We start from the raw sequence: 17,967 nt of genomic DNA, 5'->3' as shown, positions 1-17,967 counted from the left end.
TATTAGGCTTTCATAAAGCGTCTCAAGATATGGGCTGTTAAGGAAAGAGCTGTCATGAAAAACACAAGTTAGTCTTAGTTGCTGTGGTGATTGATATGGTGGAAGAATGTAAAAATTACACTTTCTTTCACTAAATGGTATTTCTTATAATTGTTCAAGAGAGCCACTACCTGCAGTAGAAATGAAATTGGAATGTTCCAATGGTTCTCCAATGCTAACTGATAAAAGAATGGCAAATTCATAAGTTCTTCTAGCTATAGCCTAATTTCAGTGCTGCCCACAATGTTCTGAGTTACGCTGCCTTTGTATGGCCATTACCGTACAGAGTGCATGAATTGTGAACCCAACCTCAGCCTTCCTTCTGGGGACTGCCCAGAGAAAGACTAATCAGACTAACCTAAAGAGTGAGCTTGGTCTGGGAGTTAGGCATGTGAGAAATTTTTCGTGCTTATTGCAAAGAAAGCAGTTTGATCCTCAGTAAAGGAACAAACAAGAAACTGGTGAGAACGCTGTATTCCTGGGGTCTGAAAGCATTTGCCTCTCCCTGGAGTAGACCACAGACCAGGGCTAAAGGATACATTTTGTCTTTCAAAGAGAATATTCTGACCATTTCCAAAAGTTAAGAAAAAAGGGAAGAAGGAAGAACTCTGTGACGGAAGTAGAGGAGGGGCAAACTGAGAAAGAACCAATTCTGACAGTGTGAACTTCTCCTTACCAGGATGCTACTGATAGAAGAAATGTTAAATGGTATTAGTGGATGGAATCATTAAAAGCTTGTCCAAATGTTCTTTCAAGATCAGAGGCTTTAGAAGAGATGGAAAAAGTACTTTAAAGTGCTAATTGTCTGTTTTGTGTAGGGTTTTTACGGGCAGTAAGTGCCTGCCAGGCCCTGAGGGCATCCTGTGTTGGTACAGCCTTTGACTAGGCTGGCCCTGTAATGCTGGAGCTTTGAGACTGACTGGGAGCAGTGAGAGGAGGTGGTCCTCCTCCTTCCCCTTGTGCTTTTGAACACATGGAGATCACAGAGGCTTGGACAGAGACAGGGCAGCACTGTAGAAATCTCTCTAGGAAAGCAATAACTTCTTTCCCATGCTCAGAAAATAGCTGCACTTTTTCGTGTTTTGCTGCACAACTGCCCGATACCACCGAGTTGATTTTGCAAGGGAACTTTTCACAGCAGTCTAACAATGAAAAAGAGGTCTTGTACTGACCGTGAATCGAATTTAGGCAGCAAAGATGTATGTTTGCATCCCAAATATAGCCTCTGTGAGGTTCCAGAGGGGTAAGAAGCCCAGAGGAAGAGATCTCTAGACCTAACTCATTTTTCAGCAATTTCATGTGTGTAGTGTTAGGAATTTCTCCTTAAACCAGCTAACTTTGAATGGTTACTTGATGGTAACATTTTCCTTCTTGAAACTTTGCTTATATGGGAATAATAATTAGCTAACAGTACTTCCAGACCTGTTAATTTTGAATTTGAGTGCCTGTCTTGCTTGCAGGAGAAGCCTGAGTCTCACTGAAAAGAGGAACTGTGCTCTTGAAAGCTTCTTAACTTGAAAATTGTATTTTCTCTCTGTGTCTTCTCCTTTTTTATCCTCATTCTTTCCTTGAACAGCCTTGTCTTATTCTAAAGTCTCAGAATGAAGAGAAAATAACCTTTTAAACTGTGATGACAGGTCATGAAATAAAATGAATTAACCTGGTTAATGAAGGAATGATTGACTACTGTGGTGTGAGCAGCTGAAGGACAGACAAGGAAATAAAGGTAAAAATAAAATTTGGAGTTTGGAGATGAGATCTTTGCTATTCAACTCCTTGACTTCATTTTTGTAAGTCACTTTGCTTTATATATCTAAGGACAGCAGCTGTGTGATCATTGTAAGGAAGGAGATTAAAAATAAAGAAAATATATAATTATTTTTATAATTATAAAAATATATGTGTGTATTTTAGGCTTCCCAAGTTAGTGCTAATATGCCCACTATCCTACTCATTACTCATAAATAATATTTATGTCTGTACCATGCTGTGACAGGCCGGGGGAGAGGAGGATGGCTGGCTGATACAGTCTGCCCTGCCGTCTGCTGGGTGGTCTGCCCATAGCAGCACCTAAAGACGTGTAGGGAAATGGAAGCCTGTGTGCTTCTATGTTTCTGTCACCCTGGCTTCAGTGCAGAATGAGAGTCCAAATGGTTCAGTTTTTAGGTACTGGTCCCGTGATGCTCACAGTTCAGTGTCTGGGTGGAGATTTTCTTTGCTTAGTTGAGTGCTGAGTACTCTCCCATACTGGCCATTTATCTGCCTCATCTTCTGGCTCTGGAAGACAGTTTCTTTCCCCCATGCATATGCCAGGAATTCAATACCCATACGACACCAGTCTGATCATATCATTTTCTCTTGCATTAGTCCAACAGACTGGGAAAAGGGCCAAGGAAATTTAAAAGAGAAAACCAGAAAACAAGACAAGTAAACGAAAAGGCCAAAACCCATTTAGGAATTCATGATGCCAAAGAAAGCAGCAGTGCTAGTGGCACAGCTGGCACACAGCAGATAACAAGACGCCAGCAGTGGTAAGGCAATGAGGAGCCAGCACTCGTCTACAGGCAGCAGGCACCCTGCTACAGTCAGGTCAGTGGGCTCTGCTCCTCTTACCCTTATTCTGCTGATGCAAAATGGATAAGCTTCACCCCTGCCAGCAGCGCTGTCCTACCCACCCGGGGACTGGGCACAGGGAGCAGGACCTGCCTGCCTGGCACAATCACTGCGCCTTGGGCTCGGTTCCACACTGGATTGTGTCACTTGGTAGACCCTGCAAGTTCAGAAGCTCTTTAATTTTGACATGGTGTTAAGTTTATTACAACCTGGTGAAATGAGTCACTACCAAATCCATAGCTCTGCCTTCCTCCTTTCTCACATATTTTCATGAGCAAAGTGAAAAGTTTAACCTCTCAAATAACAGTCTTTTTAACAAATGTGCAGTGCTAGAGCAATACAATATATCCACAGTATGAAAGGACACGGTTCTAGGGTAACTATTGCCTTTAGCTAGCAGTAACAAATCACAAGACTTTAAATGAAAGCCCAATTTATTAAAAGTACTGTTGTGCTAGGGGCCAGCAGACCAAGGTAATATGAAAAAATCTAGGGCTTGCTACTGCAGAAGTACTTCAACCTCTTGAAATCTGAGTATCCCCAAACCCTTTGACTTAAAAGGGAGCTGCAGAAGTTTAACCCTTTGCAGAATTCATGCAGAAATTTTCTATTTCAGATCTGGATAAGGCATATAACTAATGTCCTCAATTCTATCTGGGATGAAGTTTCCAGACTGGGATTTTTATTTTTTATTTTGTAAAAACGAAATTGTGTAAATAATTTTATTTGCAGAATTGTTTATTTCAAGACTTTCAGCAGGACTACGGACTATTTTCAAGTCACCTGAACAATCACTATCTGTAACAAGATGCTGCCAGGTAATATGTATTCCTTTCTACCAGCATGGTGGGGAAATATATTATCCTGACATAGGCGTGTGTTTAGGCTCCACTATCTCCTGCCCTTAGGTCTAAAACTATAGTCCAAAAGGCAGATATTCTCAATTTTCAGTTCAATTACACTAATTTGTTTGCAGTCTTATCCAGTAAGTTCAAAGACGCTGGTTTGTGCTTGTTACATATTGGCAATTATCCTCAGTTTAATTACACCTTTCCATTGATTTCAATGGCTTTTAGATCAGGCCTTCACAATGCAGGGTATGTAGATTATTATTTCTGCATATTACCCCCATCAGTGAAGTATGATTATAATGTTATGTGAATGCTTTACTGAGGAAAGAGTCATAATAAAATGAATGTGATTTATTGAATAAAGTCTCTGTCCTGTTGCAATAGGAATCCGAGGGGTTATATCTAAAGCACGTGCAACTACTCAGGTGTTAAGGCTGGAAAAACTCCTGCCCTGCAGCTGCAGAAATGTAGGATTTTTGGTGCTAATGAAATTCCCAGATGAAACGATTTGACGTATTTTCCAGGCGACTGTTAGTTCATCTACATTAGATAATGTACCCATATACTGAGTGGTCCTGATCAGGGACTGACCTGCTACCTTGACTCATGCTACTGCTATCAACTCTAATCTTAAATCTTCTTTAATTTTCATTAAAACTTGTGGTTTATTTACTATTTGGAGAAATAACTTTTCCTGGTCAGAGGCAAACATTTCCAAGTTACCTGGGGGAAAGAGAAGTGCCAGAGAGAGATGCGCATTGTTACTGCTACCACAGTGCCCTGTTAAAGATTGTGGTCTTCCTGCCTTCACCTGTCTGGGCACACTGTTTGGTAAGAATAACTATTTTGGGTTTTCTTTCTAATGAAAGTTATATATCTAGCATCCAACAGGTATGTGATTAACTAGACTTACTTAAGGTTTTTAAAAATGTAATTTAATTTGCATGTGAAGTCAGCAAAAATTTCAGGGTCTCCAATACTTTCAGTCATATTTTGAAGAGTCTTGCATTGTGATTGAGGAGCTTATGGATTGAAAAAAGTGATTCAAGATTAATAGATTTAAGTACATTCTTACACTCTTTTTCTCCAGACCAATTAGAGCCTACCTATACTCCCTGGGGAGTAAGAGAACTCCATGTGAATGAAACCAGTAGAATCATGACCCAAATTAGGCAAACAAACAAACCAGGTGAAGGCAATTGATAAGGAAATAAGAGGATAAAGGATGATGATTAAACAAGGAAGTACCTTTCAGGTTGTCTCAGAGCTTAGAAGTTTTTAAATTAGGACAAGACAGGAGGAAACGAAACTGGAGAGATGGACATCGCTGGAAGGAGGCCAAGAGAAAGAAGTGGCATGTGAAGAGGTAAGGGTGCTTAGGACAGCCCGGGAGATATCAAAAACCTTAGCAGAAGCCTCGTGTTATACTCTTAGGCAGAACAAAAGCACAACAGCAACACTTAGTGACAGGATAGGGAAGGACAGTTTAGGGGAAGGGCTGGAACAAAAGCAAACAAGTCTCAATGCCACTTTGAAGAAAAATAAAGAGGTAACTTAAAGTGAAAGCTCTGGTCTCCATGTACTTTAGTACTTGCTATGTTGGAGACAGCAGTCATGCAACTCTCAGGAAAGTTTATAAGCTGCTTAGGAGATGAATAGAACGAGAAATTGACAGCTGGTTAAATGAATCTAGCTGTTAATTATTTTTTTCTTTCAGAAGAAACAAGCGGATGGAGTTGACAATAAAATGCTGCAGGCCTAGAAGTGTACAGTCCAAACCCAACGGGTTCGTGGCTGTGCTAAACAGCGCAGGCTGGGGCAAAGGTAAGTCTGAACGCATCCCTTTCAGGATTATGGTCACTTGTAAATTCGACTGTTCGTTTGTTTGTTTGATTGTTTGTTCTTCCCTTGAGAGCAGAGCTACGCGCGCACGTGGAGGTTATATTTGATTCGGGCGGCAGAACGCCCCGACGGCCCGCGCTGCCGGCAGAGGGACCCTGCGCCCCGCGGGACCCGCATCGCACCGACGGCACCGGGCCGGGGGCACCTTACCGGAGAAGCCCGGCGGGCAGCGGCAGATGTAGCCCTCGGCCCGGTCGTAGCGGAAGGCTGGCGGCAGCCCCGGGACGCGCCCGTAGAGCCCGGCCCAGGAGCGCTCCACGCAGTGTCCGCCGGAGAGGCAGGGGCTGCTGCGGCACTCGGCGACGTCCTCCTCGCAGCGGGACCCCGCGTACCCTGCGGAGAGCACCGCGACAGGGCGGTCAGTGGCGTGACACGGTGAGGTTCCGACCCGCCTGCCGTGAGCAGGGCCACTTTCTGCTAGACCAGGCTGCTCAGAGCTCCATCCAACCTGGCCTTAAACACTTCCAGGGACGGGGCACCCACAGCTTCTCTGGGCAACCTGTGCCAGTGCCTTACCACCCTCACAGTAAAGAATTTCTTCCTAATATCTAATCTAAACCTATTCTCTTTCAGTTTGAGGCCATTTCCCCTTGTCACAACATACTCTTACAAATAGCCCCTCTTAATCTTTCTTGTTAGGATCTCTTCAGGTAGTGGAAGGCTAGATGATCTTTAAGGTCCCTTCCAACCCAAACCATTCAATGATTCTATGTGCTATTCATCCCTTTCAGACCCCAAAATATACACCAAATCTACACTGTGAATAGTAGCTGAAATGTGGTTTCAGGCTTTGTCATGTGCTAAAAGTTTTCCTCAGTTCCTTGAAGGTGTGAACGTTCCCTCGAGCTTCCTGCCAGGGCTTGGCAGCAGGACATTGCTCTGGCTATTTTGCATTGGGGAGCTGAGCTGTGCTAGGCAGAATTTGTCTGGGTCTTTTTTTGGCAATACGGTGAAGATCTGTGTGAGTAACAAGATGCTGCATTGTGGTGTACACACACCCTCAGGTTGTAGAAAGGCAGAGGAGGGCAGGAAGTATAAATCATTTAGTATTTGTAAAGTGTTTCATCTGGAGTTTGAAGTGCTACGAGGCTCCTCGAATTTTGGAAAATGTCAAGGGTTCCGCCTAATCTTTCCTTTTCTATTGCACCAAGAACCGTGTAGTCCAACAACACTGAGGCATTTACTTCCCACAGTGCTGTTGCTCCTGCATCCTCAGTAAGGTCACGGGTGTTAAACTCCTGCAGAGACTTCTTGTAGTTAGTCCATGTGCTGAAAGAGTTGTGTAGTCTCTCCAGAGAGCAGGGTCTGTATCCCCACTGTGAGTGTGGGGGCCAGTTTGCAAACAGCTGGATATACAAGCCCTCTGGTAGAGAACACAGCCTTGTGGGTCTCACCCCTCACTACCAGACAGAAGGGCTTGAACTGGTGCCATGAAGGAGATCAGTTTCCCAGCATACCAATACATCTAGTTCAACTTTTGTTCATACACAGACAATGTTTTGCATTCACGACTGAGATTTTAGAGTGGTTTAAAAGTTGTCTGAATGAAGACTAAAGAAAGGGTCAGCTGCAGCTGTCATGTATGTATCACACAGGTTGAAGCATTAAGTAACCAAGGGGTGGATCCCAGCTTTGACTGATGTCCTGTCTTGACTCCACAATACTAGTGCTTTTGGTTTTGCCCAGTTCTGCTGTGAGAACTTGGAGCTTACCTGGCCAACAGTGGCACGTGTAATTGTCAGCATTGTCCTCACAAGTGGCGTTGTTGTAGCAAGGTTGTGACCAACATAAGGGAACGAGGGTCTCGCAGTGCAGCCCCATAAATCCAGTACCAGTACAGTTGCAGCTGTACCTGCAACAAAGAATGCAATGTTCCCTCAAGCTGGAAGTCAAGAGATCTAGGCTTTGTTCCCAAACCTCCACAGGCTTCTTGTGCAGCCTTTGCTAGGAGCTTACAGGGTTGAGTCCAGGCTTGAGACCACCATCTGGTGTTTTAGGAGAATCCACAGAAATTGGGAACCAACAATGAGCTTTTTCCTGAAGTATGTGATTTTGTCTGAGGACAAAGAACTGCTTGTGAATTCAAATGGGTTTTGACAGATCATTTCTTCTAAGAAATATGGATCTTTCTTTTTTTCTTCCTTTAAAAAATTTTTTTTGGGGAAAATAGTTTGTATCTTTTAGAAATTATAACATTAACATTATTCACAAAATTAAAAGGGAGGAGGTAGGAAGTGTGTTAGTATCTCTTGCTCTTGGACTCGTAAAAATTGAATTGGCAGAAAAAAAAAGGGAATTTCTGTTCCTCAACTAAGTGATATTTTTGCTTTCATGAAAAACAGCCTTTTATTGTTAGGTTAGAAAAAATATCAATTGCTTGCTTAGTTCCAATAATAACAGTAATAGGAGTTCCCTTTTCATAGCAATGTTACTACAACAAAAGTAAACAAACTAGTATATACAGAAATTAACAACATGCAGGTAATGTCTGGAGGTTTTTGTTTGTGGAGTTTTTTTAGGTGAGCTGAGTATTATAGAATGTATCATTCTGTTCTTTGATGATCAAGTGATGGTCATCAAAGATGATCAACACGTGCATGTCATACGAGAAGACAGGCTTTTGCAAGGTACATGTTAACTGTGCATGATCTTGGTCTAAAAATAACTATCAGAAACAAAAAATTATTCTTATATTTTCTTTTACATGATACACCATTATTACACAATTGAAATCATGGGGAATCTTGCTGAATGAGAATTTCTCTGCTAAATATCTAAGTCTTAGTCTTGGAGAGAAAGTGAAATTGTTGAACATAAAGTAACATCAGAGATCAACTGGCTCCTGCAACCTAATGGACCGAAAAGTGTAAACTTTTTACTGCACTATTTAAGGGTGTACATGAGCAGAAACTTCTGGCAGGCCAGTTTATTACTAGTGTACAGATTATTCTTAAATCAAAATCAGAGATTACTTAGACCAGGTGGCATTTGAATTTAGGATATAAAAAGTAATGAGGAAGATGTGAATCAGAAAAAGAATTTTCATTCTGAGGTATGTTCTCAAACCAGAAGTCAATCTCTTCTGCTGTATTTTTCACACACTTCTTCCGTGTACCTTCAGTTTGGTGCTGCTCAGATTTGTGGTGAAAGGTTTTTTTCTGCCTGTGCTCATGCTACATTTTCACTTTGGTTCAGAATCATGGAGCAGTGTAGTATAAATCCACAACTCACTTTGTAATGTGCAGTAGAGTTTAAATAAGAAATGTGCACTTACAAGAAAGTGTTTTTCTAAGAGATGAGTTCTACTTTGTTGCATTCATGAAACTGGAAGATCAGTCTGAAATTTGGGAGAGAATTTGGTTTGTTGTTTGTATTTACATCTTTTCATGCTAAATCCATTGCCTTGCACATTTCTGTGAGAGCTGGTGGCAGACGCAAAAGCCTCTGCTGTACAACAGATTACTCAGAAAAGGAAAACTACTATTTAAAGACTAAAATTCTTCATTTACCCCAAAAACACAAAAAAGGAAGGAAATTGCTGAACACTCGTCTGTTTTGAACTGCTTTGTTGCCCATCCCTTTTCATCACAGAACAAACATGGCAAGAGCTCCAATCATTCTCCAGATACCCTGTGGTATTCCAAGCCAATTAAAATTGATTTTACGCGTACCTCAGCTTTAAAAGGAGAAAAATGAACAGGATCAGATCTGGCCCGAACGAGCATCCCAGTTGCGCACCTCGTGTGTGTATCCTCAAAAGGCTTACAGGTTACGCAGTGGGTCTGCTGTGAGCTACTCAGCTACAAGGTGACCTCCCTCTCCCTGCTGTCATGCTTTAGCTACACTGGGAAATAATAAATTGCTTTGTCCTGCTCAGAGCCATTCAGCACTGCTGAAAAGGAGCTCCGCAAGGTTGGTGCCATGTCACCACACTGTACAAAAGCTCATTCCCAGAATTCCCCCTTTATTCAAGGCAAGCATGCCTTCTGCTGGTGTGACTTTCGGGCTGATTTGGGGGGCACTAAAATCTTCAAAACTGCTTTATAAAAACTGGCAAATACACAACAAAGGACAAATCTTATTCTGGCGAGAGGAGCACCTGCATGAATACACTTGGGAACTTTGAGACTGGGCTTATATACATATGTGTTTTCAGTGTGGGCATGTCATGCTGAGTCAGCAAAGCCAGTATTGGTGAGTGAATGCCAGAGCTCTGGCTGCCTGGGCTGCAGTGGGACCTCTGCAAGGGCTAGTAACAGTGGGTGGAAAAGCTCCTTTTTCTATTTTCTGTTGCCTTGCATTCTCTCTTTCTTTTTTTTTTTTTTTTTATTTCTTTCCCCATACACTGCAGGTTATTTTCAACAATAGCTGTTGTCCTATATATGCCTGTAAAGTTCCTGACATATTTCCTAATGATATCTATCACTATGGTTACTATTATTACAGTTTTTCTCTGCCTCTCTTTTCTAATGCTTCTGTCTGTTGTATGTGGGCAGCTGCTGTCGGCAAATTCAGTTTTATACAATGTCACATCTTTCTTGAAAACTAAAGTCTGATAAGCATTAGAAACAGAATTCATCCCTAAATGACAATCCTCAGGGGCAGACAAACAGTATGTTGTGAATTTTTAAAGTATGAATATGAAAAATGTACTTTTTGGTCAGGCTTTGCCATAAATATTTTGTTGCCCTATTGGCTCTGGCAGCAGACTCACATTCTTTAATCCTTTTCAAATTTAAAGTGAAATTAGCGCAGGATCAAGGAGCGAAATCCGCAATTTGAAGCGGAACAAGCGCCCGGGCAGTGCAGGCTCCCTCAGCATTCCCACCCACGAGCGCAGGAGCTGCCAGCACCTCACGTTGGTGTTACCCAGGGGTTGCAGACATACCCATCGGCACCATCCGTGCACTGTCCCCCGTGGAGGCAGGGCCGGCTGGCGCACTCGTCGATGTTGGTTTCGCAGAGCTCTCCCAGGAACCCCGGTGGGCAGAAGCAGGAGAAGCTTCCCAGGGAATCGTGGCAGGTCGCGCCGTTCAGGCATGGCTGTGACGAGCACTCATCTATTTCCAGCTCACAGTTTGTACCTTCAAAAGCAAAGAAAATAAGCAAACCCCAGAGCTGGGAGAGAGTTTTGGAGATCTCAGCAAGGACTGCTTGAAGTACAGTAGTCACAGAATTTTTTTCTTTCTGTTTTTTAAGCAATTACCTATTTTCGAAAGGGATTTCCTCCTCAGTGTGCTTTGAAAGACTGTTTTTTTCAAGGCTAAGGAGAATATACAAAAGATCAAGCCAGCTGTTATCACAAAAATCAGTAGAAAACCCACTTTTTATGATAGCTTGAACACAAAAACAGGACGAGTTAATTTTCAGTTTATTCAAACCAGTATTGTTGCTGTTTACACAATATAGAAGTGACTAGTAATTTATTGATCTCATAAGAGTCCATTTAAAGCTGCACAGTTAATTGAATTCATTGGGAAGTGGCTTGTTTAGCTGTGGTCTATTGCTTTATCTTTTTTTTAAGATTTAGCAATGTGTAAATAAATGGGTCTATGGTGCAATGTTTGCAACAGGTCAGAATCTTGGAGTTGCTCTTCAGAGGTAATTGATGTAACTAAGTCAGTTCTCATATGAGTTTATCTCTATTTTTGATATTTGACAGGTTAAATATATACTCCCTTTTCTTACTGCTAGCACAGTCCAGGAGACAATAGGAAAATTACATAATCACTGCCTTGCAGCTCCTGCTTTGACTGTTTCAGGGGTTTGTATGCTTATGCACTTGTTTAGTGTTTTGAGCGATAGAGTAATATTTGTAAACACCTGCTAAGTCAATTTGTTTTAGCAGCTACAATATCAGCCACAAAACAGATGCCAGGTGGCAAATTATAATGAAGAAATTGCTTTGAAGTGGACTTGCTTATTCAGCTTACAAAGTAGCATAGTATTGTAAATTGTAAAAATAGTTTGCAGGGGAATTTCCTACTTGAAAGAAAAACTGCAGCCCTGAGAATGGGTTCCTTTTTTTATTTTTTGGGTTTTTTTTGTGGTAAGGGTGAATTTTTCAGTACAAGATGATGGGGTAGACTTTCAAAAGATGGGAACAGACATTTGATGATGGGTATTACCCTAGCAATTTATTTAGGAGCTCACCTCTAATTCTTTCTTTATGCTGTTTTTGCCAGCTCTCTGCAGGTGTAAAATTTGTACGTTGTTACTCAGGGCATCTTTCTTATAACACTGAGATTGATAATATTGAGCACTGTTACTTCATTACTAATTTATTTTGATGGTTTTGAATGCAGAATATTTGTTTAAAGGGGAAAAAAAAATCTCTACAATGGATATGTACCTGGAAATATCTTAAAATGCCAAAGCAAAATTTTCTGATGTTGACTAACAAGTATTTTTCATTGTATTTAAACATTAATGTGCAAGCTCATCTTTTCAGTAGTTAAGAAATATCACTGCTGTAATTTTAGAGAATATATTCTTTCAGTTCCTTGAGACCACATAGAGAACACTGGAAGGAGGGAAGTTGCCAGTCCTGTGCCCCCAGTTTAAGGTTCACTGATCGTCCAACCACTACTTTCAGTGGGAGCCTGCCGCAAGACCGCAGCACAGGAACGCTCTCTTACGGCTTTATGGTAATGTACATTACATCCAGATATAGTAAGCAGTCCCTCTGTGGTCATTGCCCTGTGAATTCACTGTAATTATAAACAATGTGTTTGCAGAAGTGTGTCTAGTGACCGTAAATCTGCCAGAGCTTGTTAACAGCTTACTGCGAACACTAAAAATCATGTGACAAAACAAGCACTGTTCGACTGATCCTCAGCTCAGCCAAATTTAAAACTACAGGCCTGAGAACAGCCTGACAATTAACATGAGAACATAGCGTTGCTGTTTTGGTTCACGTCTTTAATCTATCAAGCCCAGTAACCTGCCTTCGGCAATGTTGCCTCAGAAGAAAACTTCTCTCTGTATAATGCATCCAGCCAATGCGATGTGCCATGCAAATGGGGGGGATTCCTTCCCAGCCTCTGCTGAATTGGCTGTCAGGCTTTCTTATATGTGTAGAAGAGAGATGAAAAGATTAGATCTGCATTTTCACCTCAGTCTAACGTTCTGTCATAAATATGCTGTATGCCAAATATCATATGCCAGAGAGGAAGGAGTGAGCCAGCAAACCCTGCCACAGCTATTGCACAGGGCTGCACCATCATGAGCTAAGGCACCCCATCCTAGGGCAGGCAGAACCTCTCAGCAGGTACTGAACCACACAAGCAGTTTGAATTGAAAAACTGTGAAGGTTCTTAGGAGTCATATTCATAACTTTTTCGGTTTCTTTGAAGAACTAAGATTATTTCTTACACTGCTTGCTTTTCCAATGAGTCCTACTGTATGTTTCTTTGTACAGCCCCAGTCAATAAAAAGTAAAAGCAGGTGGGGATGAAGGACACACAGCCAACGTTTTCAAACTTTGATGCCTATAGATACAGTGTAAAAACACCTTCCGGTCAAAGATATGAGGGATTTGCAGGCTCAGTGTAGTTCCAGGAGGATCTGCACATTCTTATTATGGCTGGAAATTGATAAGCAGGTCACCCTTTCTGCTCTCCTGAACTGTAGGATTGTGCTTGTGCACAGCATGCAGAGGGCTGTCCTCAAATTCCTCAGTCTCTATAAAGTTATCTTGCATGGCATCAACTGGATGGAGAGTGTCACATAACTATTTTTGAAGGGACAGGAGGAGAGTTACATCAAAAATTGGACAGGGGAAAGAAATTAGTTTCTGGGAGCAAGGTTTGTTCTTGCTTGCATGCAGGTCTGTGCTAAGGACCCACACCTGTGTGCATGCACAGGTGTAAATTGTTACAGGTTTTACACTGCACTACGCAGACAAAATTGGAGAAGAGCAAGGCTAAATCCAGTGAAAGATTTTGGTCCTGTGACGTTATGAGCTGCAACAAGCATACCCTGGATGTGTGTGCCCACTGCTAATCTTTAGTTTGAAAACCTTGGACATGTGGCAAATACCACTCTTCTCCTCTCATGCCACAGCCTTACGCTTGAAAATCTCGGTAGAGCTGATAACCTGGGCTGAATCCTCTGCTCAGGCTGGCTGGGACACAAGGTGGGGAGTGCTGGTTTGAAACTGAAAAGCTGAGGAAGGAAACAGGCTTTTCGCTTTGCTGACAATTGCTGCTGGATAGACCACGTTGTTTGCTATTGATAGCCACAACAATATGGACATGAGCTTGTTGGGAAGTGAGACCTGTACTTGAAGTACTTCATCCCATGGTAGAGGCTGCTGTGCCCCTGCTTGCCTTTAAATACCTAAGATTTATTTATGATGCATCTATTCTTAATATTTGCATGGCATATACATTATTGATGAGAATACTGAATGAGAACTTAAGAGATCTATCAGGAATAATTTCTTCATATTCTACAGACTTCATCCCAGAGGTGGTCACATCATAGTAAAAAGTATTGCCAAAAGAACAAATCTAGCTCATTGCACCTATTTTTGTCTGCCACTGAAATACTTTCTCCTGCTGCTATCTTAGGCTGAGACTAGGTTGTGAAGCAGCCATGCACTCCTGTTAGTTCACACTGAAATGTTCACTGGTAATGGAGGATTGGCTTCAGGAAGGTAATTAATGCACCTAGCTGTGGGTAATAATAGGCTCTTATACCGTGCTCTGTTGGGGTGAATTAAAAGCAAGTGCAATTAGTGCAATGGGGGAAAAATGCAATTGATTAAGGTAGCCAGCAAAACTTCAACAAACCAATTGAGCTTCATTATTTAACAGCTGCATGGCACATGTCTTGTAAATAATTTCACACATGCAGAACATTATCATAGAAACTGCAGATTTCATGCTAAATTTTCCAATCTTTGGCTCTTGGTGCGTTCTAACCTCTTCCATTTGTGTAAGAATTATGTGTGACATTTCTCAGCTATTTTAAGAAGTGCTGCAGCATACCAATCACACAAAATAGCAGTCGCAGGCCATGAAACTAGTAGCAATTGCAGCCAGTAACTCATGGATTTGGCTAACATTGATGCTATAGAATAACTGTATGTTCTCTACCTGCAAATCAAGAGATATAACCTTTTTTACATCTTAGGGAAATGAGATGAGGCTGGATGACTTCCCACAGTAATTCATGGTGTCAGGCCAGGATAATAATGGTTGGCAAGATCCCCTGACAGAGTAAATGAGGGGTTTTATTACCAGTGGGGATGCGTTGGGGCTTTCATCCAGTAATCCCTCTGGCTTGTGCATTTAGCACAATTCACAGCAAGGTGCAAAAAAACAACAAAAAAAGAATGCTTCTGATAAACCATTTTGTTAAGTACCTTTTAAAGTGGATATTTTACTGCTGGAGGAATGATCTGCTACTCCTCTATAGAATTACCATGATTAATCTCTTTGCTACTGGAAATGTTGTTGAAGCTGTATGTCAAAAAACTGCAGCCTCTTCTACTGTGCCTTTTAGACCTCTTCTCCTTCCTTGGTTCTCTACTCATTTCTTAACTCTGCTTGTGCAGTGTGTGGAGTGTTTGGTGACATTGCTTGATTTTTGGTGAGAGTGGAGAGCATTAGCCAGGGAAACAGCAAAATTTCATGATGAAAGTGGAGCAACTCCAGCAGAGTAACTTTCCTCCAGCAGTTTGTGTTGACCTAAATTTTCATTTCTTTTTTTTGGGTTTTATTATTTCATTATGTTTTCTCTTTCTTTGTCTCTAAGGTGTATACTCTGCCTCTTTCAAACCGAGTTTCTGGACTATGGATCCAGGCCTGGACCCCACTAACAGCGCCAGTTAAACAAATACAGTTTCCTGAATACAACAGGAGGTCTAGGCTGAGTCTGATCATTGCAGAGTAACCATGCTGGTTGTTAATAGGTTTTTCCTTCCTTATGCTCTTCGGCTTTCCCCCAGTTGTGTAGTTTTCTCCTCAGCTGGCCTGGGCTCCGACACCCGCTGGCAGCAGCGGGGTGGCGGGAAGGTAACAAGCTTCCTTCAAATAACATTCTCCATGCTCATAAGGGATATTAACTGAGGGCTGGCTTCCAACGAGTGCTGTGTCAGACACAGGAAAGCTGCTTTTTACCTCTGACTTCCCCTCCTGCACAGGGATTTGGGGATGGAGCTGTAAACCACATCTCTTATTTCTTATTCATTTGAATCACTTGAAGCCATAGATGTTTTTTCGTCCTCTTTTTGCTGTATGACTTTTTTTTTTTCTTTGCTTACCTGACTGGCAATCTATCACTAAAATGCCTCCCCTTTTCTCCTTTTAATGATTCAGTGTGCTACCTCTCACAGTCCTACCCCTGAATACAGCTTTGAAATCTGAAGGGAGCTGTCTTCTGACAAGAATTATATGCTTTCCAGTAGAGGAAGTAGGGAAGAAAAATCACACCAGTACCTTAAAAATGGAGCTACATAAAATAGGATTATCAAAAAAATGGGCAGTTTGGGAACATAACGCTTTCTTTTCTATGTAACTTACATAATATTCTAGTTGCAAATGAGTCCTTTGTTTCTGAGAAGGGCAGAGGAGAGGAAGTAAATGTGAAACATCTAGGTTTAAGAGTACAGTTTTTCTTATTAGATCTAATTTTTAACTCTGTCAAATATAGCTTTTGATCCCCAGACAAAGACTACATATAGCATTCTGAAGACCTGCATCTTGAGAATGTTTCTTTTAAAAGGAAAGTTCGTCTAGCCCTGTGACATAGCTTGATGTTCACAAAACTGGTGTGTAGATGTTGGTAAATAATGAGATTTCTTTAATCCTTCCTTTTCTGATATCAGTAGTTCACAGCGATATAATAATCCATAAGGTACCAACAGCCATTGGTGCTGAGGCTGAAGGCAAGGTGGTAATGCAGATATGGCTAAATAAATGTATGGTTGAGGGAGTTAAACTTGGAACACGAATTATAGTGGTTCTATACAATGAAAGGTAAAGTTTTTTTAATAGTGCTTACCCGTGAACCCAAGCAGACAGATGCAGTCATAGTGTCCTATCTGGTTAAGACACGTTGCCCCATTCAGGCACGGATCTGAGACACACTCATTCACTTCCAGGTCACAGTGCTTGCCTTGGTAGCCTGGGACACAGTAGCAGGAATATTCATCGACCCCATCCCTGCACACTGCTCCGTTGTGGCACGGTTCGGAAATGCATTCATCCAAATCCATCTCGCAGAGTGCTCCTGTGTATCCTGCACTACACAGGCAGGTGGGCCCAGTCAGGCTGTTTTGGCAGGTGCCTCCATGCTCACAAGGATTTGTGTCACATGCGCTGTCAGGGGTTTCACAGGGGCACTCGCAGGTAAAGCTGAGGTTTCCAGCAGAGCCTAAACAGGTCGCATTTTGGAGACAGGGGTTTGAGAAGCAAGGACTGGAGGTTTTGTTACAGAGTTCCTCCACGCTGTCCACTGATGCTTCTGCACAACGGCAAGGGTCATCTTTATGACCAGTAATGCACGTAGAGTTCTTTTGGCAAGAGTTTGACAGGCACCTGGAATCATTCCTCGTGCAAAGTGACTCTAGAAAGGAAAAGCAAAAAAGCACTGGGAGTAACCAAGAGTGAAAGAAGTGCAGTTCTTAACATAACTGTGCTTCAAAACCAGCAGCTCCAATTGTTGGCTGTTGAGATGCATTAGTGGACTAATAAATGTAAAATGAAAACAATTATGAAAATTGAGTAGGTTGTAATTTCCTGTTCTCGCCTCTTCCAACAGCCATGGTCTGGAGTATCAGGATTTCTTAGCACTGTGAGTATAGTTGCAACAATATTGGTAGTTGTCAACCAATATCCAACAATATGGAATGCATTTATACTTAAGACTTTTTTTTTTACTAGAGAAAGGAGTTGAACCCCTTTTTTCAGTTCCATACCACTTTGAATACCTTTGTGGTTGAAGTTTTTTTGTATTAGATTTCACAAAGCTAAATTACTCAGCTGCAGTTACAGCTCAAGTAAGCAGTTCAAACCATCATGTACTTTGATTCTGATTTCCTGATTCAAAATAGTAATTTGACAGTTGTGCAGCATTTCCATCACAAGGAATCTCCCAAACACCTGAGATGCAAGCCCTCTGAGAGTCTTCCAGCCTCTGAGACTGGAAGGACTCAGTGAACATGGTGTAAATATGTTCCTTACCCTCTGGGAATTGAGCTCCTGGCAGTAATTAAAGGCCACTTGGATTTTAGCATTGCTGCTGTAAAGGCTGACAATAGCAAAAGCTACTTCTCACTTCCCAGTCAAGGAGGCGTGAGCTGTTACCAGCATTGTTCAGAACCCACCACTGACATACACTGAAGCAGTTGTATCTTGGCCAAGACTCCATGAAATAAAGCTGAACGTTCCTTTCCGAGAGAAGATAGCAATTCAGAAGGGAAAGACTAGTGAGCTGGAGAATGAAAATTGCATTAAACAATCTATGTGATAGTCCTGTAAACATCCTTTTTTCTTTGTTCAGTTTATACTTTTATTCCAGAGTCTTGTTTGGATATATGAAGGGTATGTGTATT

General features: G+C 41.8%; 1 protein-coding gene across 4 annotated transcripts in view; it reads right to left on the bottom strand.

The window, feature by feature from the left end:
* The window catches only part of CRB1 (crumbs cell polarity complex component 1), a 106,045-nt gene that overhangs the window by 63,290 nt on the left and 24,788 nt on the right, over positions 1–17,967 (bottom strand). For all 4 annotated transcript variants that reach the window (XM_039389776.1, XM_027713260.2, XM_039389775.1 and 1 more), the window contains exons 2-5: positions 16,416–16,979; positions 10,294–10,489; positions 7,118–7,257; positions 5,556–5,738 (exon numbers count right to left, since the gene is read on the bottom strand). In XM_039389776.1, coding sequence (XP_039245710.1) covers positions 5,556–5,738; positions 7,118–7,257; positions 10,294–10,489; positions 16,416–16,979 — 1,083 coding nt within the window. The remainder of the gene's footprint in view (positions 1–5,555; positions 5,739–7,117; positions 7,258–10,293; positions 10,490–16,415; positions 16,980–17,967) is intronic.

The sequence above is a fragment of the Pipra filicauda genome, unplaced genomic scaffold (genome assembly GCF_003945595.2).
Source record: "Pipra filicauda isolate LSUMZ 115617 unplaced genomic scaffold, ASM394559v2 scaffold76_size2844353_pilon, whole genome shotgun sequence".
Classification (NCBI taxonomy): Eukaryota; Metazoa; Chordata; class Aves; order Passeriformes; family Pipridae; genus Pipra; species Pipra filicauda.
Note: the sequence above shows the minus strand (reverse complement) of the source record. Positions and strands in the feature narration are given on the sequence as shown.